This window comes from Bubalus kerabau, chromosome 8 (assembly GCF_029407905.1).
Source record: "Bubalus kerabau isolate K-KA32 ecotype Philippines breed swamp buffalo chromosome 8, PCC_UOA_SB_1v2, whole genome shotgun sequence".
NCBI lineage: Eukaryota > Metazoa > Chordata > Mammalia > Artiodactyla > Bovidae > Bubalus > Bubalus kerabau.
This window is the reverse complement of record NC_073631.1, coordinates 75,253,151-75,261,690: the sequence shown is the minus strand read 5'-3', so window position 1 is coordinate 75,261,690 and position 8,540 is coordinate 75,253,151. Positions and strand designations below refer to the sequence as shown.

Here is an 8,540-nt window from a genome sequence, read left to right as displayed (position 1 = left end):
CATTTCAAATTTTCTTGGTCCCTCTCTAACCCCAGTACTGCTGTGAAACATTTCCAAGCAGACTTCTGACAGCTTCACATGGAAGCTGTTTGATGACACTCTGTCTTGGGACCATGCCATTACTCTCTTGCTGTATTATCTAAAGATCCTCTGACACTGTAGCTTGGGATGCTCACTGGAACCCCTCTGCATCATACATGTTAGTGTGCGTGGAACATTTACTATGACTGACTACATTCTATGCCATAAAACAAGTCTCAGTGCTTTTTTAAGATTCAGATCATAAATTATGTCCTCTGACTACAATGGCGTTAAATTAGAAATCAGTAACAAAGATGTCCCAATATCTGGGACTTTGCCAAATATTTGAAAGTTGTACAACATATGTCTAAATACCCCATGGGTTGACGAATTCAGAAAAAGAATCAAACCATTTAATGAATGAGAATGGAAATAAAAATACATGTGATTCAGCTAAAGTAGTAGTTCGGGGGAATTGATAGTGACAAATGCATATACCAGAAAAGAAGATTTCAAATTGGTGACCTCAGCTTTCACCTTAAGAAACTAGAGAAAGAAGAGAAAATTAAAATTAAATAGGAAAAAGGAAATAATGATTAGAGCAGAAATAGAAAACAAAAGTTATAGAAACATGAAAAAAACCAAATGCTGGTTTTTTTTTAAGAAAAAATTGATAGGCCTCTATTAATATATTAATATTAATAGCTAGATTAATCAGCAAAGGAGAGAAAGCACACAATTCACCATTAGGGACAAGAGTGGTGATGTTACCATAGTTTCTGAGGTAGTAAAAGAATGTTATCAACAATTCATGCCAATGAATTTCACAGCTTAAATTCCTTAAAGACACAAAATGTAAAGTTCATTCAATAATTAATAGATGATGACACCCCACTCCAGTACTCTTGCCTGGAAAATCCCATGGACGGAAGAGCCTGGTGCTGCAGTCCCTGGGGTCACTGTGAATTGGACACGACTGAGCTGCTTTGCTTTCACTTTTCACTTTCATCATTGGAGAAGGAAATGGCAACCCACTCCAGTGTTCTTGCTTGGAGAATCCCAGGGACTGGGGAGCCTGGTGGGCTGCTGTCTATGGGGTCACACAGAGTCGGACACGACTGAAGTGACTTAGCAGCAGCAGCAGCAGCAGCAGCAGCAGCCTTGGATTGATTATATGCTGATTAGACTTTATCAGTTAAAGAAACTGAATTTGTGGTTAGTGGCATCCCCACAAAGAAAATTCCAGGTCCGAATGGCTGCACTGTGGATTTTACCAAATATTTAAGGAACAAAGATAACTAATTCTATGCAGACTTTTTCAGAAAATTGAAGTTAGTAGTTTTTACAGCTCATTATATGCGGTCAGCATTGCTCTGATAACCAAACCAAAGACATTGCAAGAAAGGAAAATTTCAGACCTATATCCCTCTTGAACATAGATGCAAAAATATTTAATATTTTAGCAAATCTAATACAAGAATATATAAAAAAAGATAATACATCATGACCAAGCCTGATGCAAGGGTTGCAAGTTTGGTTTATCATTTGAAAATCAGCCAGTATAATTTATCAAGCCCAAATTTATCATTTGGGCTTCCCTGGTGGCTCAGTGGTCAACAATCTGCCTGCCAATGCATGAGAGGACGGTTTGATCTCTGGGTGGGGCAAGATGCTCTGGACAAAGAAATGTCAACCCATTCCAGTATTTTTGCCCAGGAAATCCCAAAAGAGTCTGGTGGGCTACAGTCCATAGGGTCCCAAAAGAGTAGGACACAACTTAGTGACAACAACTCATTGTATTAACAAATTAAAAAAGAACCACATGATCATTATCACAGATGCAGGAGTATTTGATAAAACTGAAGATACATTCATAAAAACTCCCAGCAAACTAAAAATAGAAGGTAATTTCTTCAACTGGTAAACGGTATCTACTAAAACTACAGCCAGTATCAGTGGAAAGAAAGGCAGTGCCAAAGAGTGTTCAAACTACCACACAATTGCACTCATCTCACACACTACTAAAGTAATGCTCAAAATTCTCCAAGCCAGGCTTCAACAATACATTAAATGTGAACTTCCAGATGTTCAAGCTGGTTTTAGAAAAAGCAGAGGAACCAGAGATCAAATTGCCAACATCTGCTGGGTCATCGAAAAAGCAAGAGAGTTCCAGAAAAACATGTATTTCTGCTTTATTGACTATGCCAAAGCCTTTGACTATATGGATCACAATAAACTGGAAAATTCTGAGAGATGGGAATACCAGACCACCTGACCTGCCTCTTGAGAAATCTGTATGCAGGTCAGGAAGCAACAGTTAGAACTGTTAGAAACAACAAACTCGTTCCAAATAGGAAAAGGAATATGTCAAGGCTGTATGTTGTCACCCTGCTTATTTAACTTATATGCAGAGTGCATCATGAGAAACGCTGGACTGGATGAAGCACAAGCTGGAATCAAGATTGTCAGGAGAAATATCAATAACCTCAGATATGCAGGACGCCACCCTTATGGTAGAAAGTGAAAAAGAACTAAAGGGCCTCTTGACGAAAGTGAAAGAGGAGAGTGAAAATGTTGGCTTAAAGCTCAACATTCAGAAAACAAAGGTCATGGCATCTGGTCCCATCACTTCATGGCAAATAGATGGGAAAACAGTGGAAACAGTGGCAGACTTTTTTTTTGGGTGGGGAGGGCTCCAAGATCACTGCAGATGGTGACTGTAGCAATGAAATTAAAAGACGCTTACTCCTTGGAAGGAAAGTTATGGCCAACCTAGACAGCATATTCCAAAGCAGAGACGTTACTAGGCCAACAAAGGTCCCTCTAGTCAAGGCTTTGGTTTTTCCAGTGGTCATGTATGGATGTGAGAGTTGGACTATAAAGAAAGCTAAGTGCCAAAGAATTGATGCTTTTGAACTGTGGTGTTGGAGACTTTTGAGAGTCCCTTGGACTGCAAGGAGATCCAATCTGTCCATCCTAAAGAAGATCAGTCCTGAGTGTACATTGGAAATACTGATGTTGAAGCTGAAACTCCAATACTTTGGCCACCTGATAGGAAGAACTGACTCATTTGAAGACCCTTATGCTGGGAATGATTGAAGGCAGGAGGAGAAGGGGATGGCAGAGGATCACATAGTTGGATAGCTATCTATGGACTCAATGACACGAGTTGGGGTTAACTCCAGGAGTTGTTGATGGACAGGGAGGCCTGGCATGCTGCAGTCCGTGGGTGGCAAAGAGTGGGACACCACTGAGACTGAACTGAACTGAATACAGAGCTAGGAACTATTGGTACATGTGGCAAAATGGATGAATCTCAAAATAATTATACTGAATGAAAGAAAACAGAATGGACACACTGTATGATTTGGTTAACATGAAATTCTAGAAAATGCAAACTGGTGACAGAAAGCAGGATCTATTACTTGGAGTAGACGGGAGCCAACGACCATAAAGGGACAAGAAGAAACCTTTGGGGGGGGGGGTTGTGAAGGAATGACTGTCCTCTTCATTGTGAGGTTAATTTCAACAGCGTATACATATGTTCTGTCATCAATATGTGTACTTTTACTACTTTACTACTGTATTATTGTATATAATACTTCAAACTGGCAAAAATTAGTGGAGATAATTTTCAACTGTTGTGCAAGGTTTGCCACAAAATGTAACATCTGCTCATAACCACATAAGCTATATTATTCCTCACCGCCCACCCCCCCCACCCCCGCCCCAACCGCTAATGTGAAAAACGCTGCAACACGAGCGAGAGCTGACCCTAGGCTGGACTGAGAAATGCTTGCAAAGCTACTAACCTGAACATCATGCTTTCATTGTACTAAAGCCATTTTCTCCTTTCTACCTTGTTAAAAAAAAAGAAAAAAAAATGCTGGGATTCTTCCAACTTGGGTATTTAAAAATTTTAAGCAACATGTACAAATTACGAAAGGACACAAAAGTCCACACCACTATCTCACGTCACCGTTTGAAGTTTGCTAAACGAGAAGGCAGACGGCCATTAGTCCACAGGTGCTGGGAATGCCGTCATATAAAGCCTGTGCGCAGAATCCGTGTGCTCCTCGCAGAGCGCATGGCCCCAGCCGGCACGCCCCGCCCTAGGCCGCAGCCCCTGATGCTCACGTGAGCAAGGCAGTTGAGCAAAGGCAGGATGTTGGCATAGCAACGAGCGCGCAAGCGCCGTTTGGAGACCCAGTGGCCAGAACACGTGAGCTAAGTCTGCACGTTTGCGGCGGCGGGCAGAGAGCTGACGGCCCAGCATGTGGGGCCTGGGGCATTCTTCTAGAACTTCTGTGGCAGGAAGTGCGAGGTCAGTAACAGTCCTTTCGGTGGGTTTGGTGGTGGTAGCACCGTATTTTCACCCTGGGTTGTCTTTTAGGTCCACAAGTATGGGCGTGGCCGTTTCCTGGCCTTCTTGGTTTCCACGCTGCCCGCTCGCTTCTGAGGGTGACAGCCACCCCAGTTTCTAAGGGTGCTGCCAGAAGGCGAAGCTGGCCTGCAAACAACTGGGCCTGCTACTCTGGTTGAAGACATAGACCTGCAGACCAGTTGTCGGGTGGAATTCTCTCTTCCAGCAAATTCTGTGCCCTTTTAAACTTCGAAATGCCTAAGACAGGCGTTGAGGAGCAACCTGGACTCACTCCGAATTCTCGATGTGAATTGGAAGTGCTGTTTGGTAATCCCGGTTTGCAGATAGTGGGTGCAGCACCACTCCCTTCTTGTGAGTGTGTGAACGTCTCTCAGTCGGTTCCGACTCCCTGAGACCCCGTGAACTGTAGCCCCCTCCAGACTCCTCCATCCATGGGATTCTCCTGGCAAGAAGACGAACGGGTTGCCATTTCCTTCACCACTCCCGTGTTAACCATTGCCAAAGTGTTTTTGACCCCTTTTAAAAATAAGATTTAAAAACTTTCTACGTCGTGTGGTGCCATTTCCAAAGTAAAGGTTTTCATTTTAGAAAAAAAGAAAGCAAAATGAAGGTCATTCAGTCATGTCTGACTCTCGGGATTCTCCAGGCAAGAATACTGGAGTGGGTAGCCGGTCCCTTCTCCAGGGGATCTTCTCAAACTAGGAATCAAACCGGGATCTCCTGCATTGCAGGTGGATTCTTTATCAGCTGAGCTACCAGGGAAGCCCCCATCTTTTAAATTAAGCGAGTGTCTTCCAGCGAAATAAGTTTCTTTGGACAGATTCTAACTTGTTTTTACAAGTTTTTGCTCAACTTAAAATTTACTTTTGAGTAGTATATGAGCAAGAATCCTTGTTTTAAAGATGGGTTGATCCTACTTGGTGTTATGTGAAAAATGTAAAGTTGTGACAAAAATCATAATAGTTAAAAAATTTTTTATGACCTTTCCCCCAGTGTGACACAAGATTAACTTCTTTTCCTGTGGTTGGGGGAGGATTTGGGTATTTGGTGTAGTGACGTTCTTAATTAACTCTTAAAATTCTTTAAAAGATGTTTTCAATTCCCTTCAAAAATATAACTTTTATGCATATAAAGTGCCATATTCTAGTGTTTTAAGGGCAAAGTTAGAACTAGTAGACATCTTGAAATATCTTGCATTTGGGAAAGCAAATTATGTAATGAAAATTATTTTTGAAGTTACAGGCACAATTTCATTGATTTTGCAGTTTTTAAATGCAGGGTATCTTCAAAAGCAGAAACCATAAAATGGATATTCTTATTTAAAAATTAAATACCAGTCTGAAGCATTTGTGTTATATGTATATGTTTGTAGTGTTTCTTTTTGTTTAAATTGTGGGAGTGCTACTCTTGTTTAGTGCATGTGTGTTTAGTTGCCCAGTTGCGTTAGACTCTTTGCAGCCCTTTGGACTGTAGCCTGTCAGACTCTGTCCATGGAACTTTTTCAGGCATGAATACTGCAGTGGGTTTCCATTTCTTCCTCCAGGGGATGTTCCCAACTCAGGGATTGAACCCACCTTTCCTGTGTCTCCCGCATTGCAGGTGGATTCTTTACCTGCTGAGCCATCAGGGAAGCCACTACTCTTGTTTAGGGAAGGCATCAATTATATTAAAGAATATACACTTTGTACTGAAATATTTATGTAACTGAAAAGAGTGTGCATCAATTATACTGTTCAATGTAAATATATAAAAGTTTGGTTACAGAGATAATTTCAAAGATAGAAATTGCATCCGATGAAATTGCAAGATATACTCAAAATAATTATTGCAGAAAATATCTTTGAGGTTGTTTTTAATATAGAATTTGGATTTTGATTATTTGGGGCAAAACATACACAGAGGAATTTGGACATTATATGATTTTGTCTTTAATTCACTGTTAATGGCCAGATTAATAGAACCTAATTCAAAGTATTGAATTGTTTTAGTTTTTCAGGAATTGTCCAAATGGAGGAAGATAAACATTGCAATAAAGGTACTGACACAAAAAATTATTTTTGTATGTAAAAGTTAGATGATCTTGATTAATTTCTAATTTAATTTTCTTTGTATTGTAATTTGATTTTAGTTGAAGATGTGGTTGGAAGTCATGTGGAAGATGCAGTAACATTTTGGGCCCAGGTAAAATAGCCTGATTTATTTCCTGTCCCACCTCTTCCTCCACTAACCCAGATCCTCCCCAACAAAAATGAAAATAAAACCCTGTAATATGATATATATATATATATGTCATTGTTATTTACCATGCTTAATTTTTATTGAACATTATTTAACACAGGGCATTATTAGAAGACAAATGGCTAAAAATTGAACTTAATATCAGAATTATGAGTGTGAGGTTTTAAAATTACACTTAATTTAGCATCAGCAATCTAGGCTGCATAAATGACTGAAGATGCTGAGAAACTGTTGTATTTGTGAGGTTACAGCTCCATCTAGAGGTCTTGGATGTGATCATTTCTTCAGTGATTCAGTTCAGTTCAGCGGCTCAGTCATGTCAGACTCTGCGACCCCATGGACTGCAGCACACCAGGCTTCCCCGTCCATCACCAACTCCTGGAGCTTACTCAAACTCATGTCCATTTAATCAGTGATGCCATCCAACCATCTCATCCTCTGTCATCCCCTTCTCCTGCCTTCAATCTTTCCCAGCATCAGGGTCTTTTCACATGAGTCAGTTCTTTATATCAGGTGGCCAAAGTATTAGAGTTTCAGCTTCAGCATCAATCCTTCAAATGAATATTCAGGACTGATATCCTTTAGGATTGACTGGTTTGATCTCCTTGCAGTCTGAGGGGCTCTCAAGAGTCTTCTCCAGCACCATGGTTCAAAACCATCAATTCTTCGTACTCAGCTTTCTTTATAGTCCAACTCTCACATCCATACATGACTACTGGAAAAACCATAGCTTTGACTATATGAACTTCTGTTGGCAAAGTAATGTCTCTGCTTTTTAATATGCTGTCTAGGTTGGTCATAGCTTTTCTTCCAAGGAGCAAGTGATACCGTTTTAAATTTCTTAACTGGTATTGTTTTTAAATTTCTGTCTTTTTTCTGTTGGCTTAATTTTGAATTTGAGGTACAATATCTTTTTCATAATATAATTGAAAGTACTAATGGAATATTTATAATTTTATATTGGTAGTCTTCAAGGCAAGCACCAAAGTGCTTATGTTCCAGAATTTAAGAAGATGAATCTCTCTAATGTACAGTTACTCAATAACTTTTAATTTTATGAGCTGTGTGATATGAAAGGGAAGGGAATAACATTTCTGTGTACTTCTGCAGCCTGAGAACAACTCTTTGTGCGGGTAGAGTGAATTGGCAATATGGGAAAACAGGATTTATGAAAAAGAATGGTTAAAGAAGAAATAGATTAACTCAGGCTTCTTAAATCCATTTAGAAAACATATTTTAGAAGGGTGATATTCATAGAAAATGTTCAACAAATTTGTATGTCGGCTTATGGACACATTTTCTAAAGGGTGCCCACATGTTCTGGTTCTTTGCCCATTTCCCCATTGTCTCTGCATTAATAACACCTGCGTCCCTCTCAGCAGTGTCCAGTGTTGGATGATAAATGATATTTTTAAGCTTATTAAATAGGAACAGCATTTACTGTCTTAATTAAATAAGATTTTCTAGATGAGTGCTGTCTGGTAGAAATATAATTTGAGCCATATAAGTAAATTTAAAAGACACATTCAAAATGAAGAAACAGGCAAAATCAATTTTAATAAAAACATTTTATGTAACTCAGCACATCCTAAATATCTTTTTAAAATGTAACGAACACAAGTATGTTAACAAGATATTTTATTTTCCTTTTTTCAAGTAGGTTTACAAAACCCAGTGTATATGTTAGACTTACATACAGTACAACTAAAATCAGATGAGCCACATTTCAAGTAAGAATTGGCTATTGTATTGGTCAGTGCAGCTCTAGACTTCAATTTTTATTGACATTTATGTGAATTTGTAGCCTGAGTTTGAAATTATGATTGAAACCAGATGTCAGCAAACTTTTTCTGTATAATATTAGTAAGTATTTTAAGACTTGTGGCTCTTTTACAAC

At 39.3% G+C, this 8,540-nt stretch overlaps 1 protein-coding gene across 4 annotated transcripts in view; it reads left to right on the top strand.

Annotated features, from left to right (window-relative positions):
- The first annotated feature begins 4,113 nt into the window (after nucleotides 1-4,113).
- Nucleotides 4,114-8,540, top strand: part of STK31 (serine/threonine kinase 31) — a 70,165-nt gene continuing 65,738 nt past the window's right edge. For 2 of the 4 annotated variants that reach the window (XM_055590592.1, XM_055590590.1), the window contains exons 1-3: nucleotides 4,114-4,345; nucleotides 6,394-6,440; nucleotides 6,534-6,586. In XM_055590592.1, the coding sequence (XP_055446567.1) occupies nucleotides 4,296-4,345; nucleotides 6,394-6,440; nucleotides 6,534-6,586 (150 nt within the window). In that variant the 5' untranslated portion in view covers nucleotides 4,114-4,295. The remainder of the gene's footprint in view (nucleotides 4,346-6,393; nucleotides 6,441-6,533; nucleotides 6,587-8,540) is intronic. The other 2 variants (XM_055590591.1, XM_055590588.1) reach the window with 1 other exon arrangement.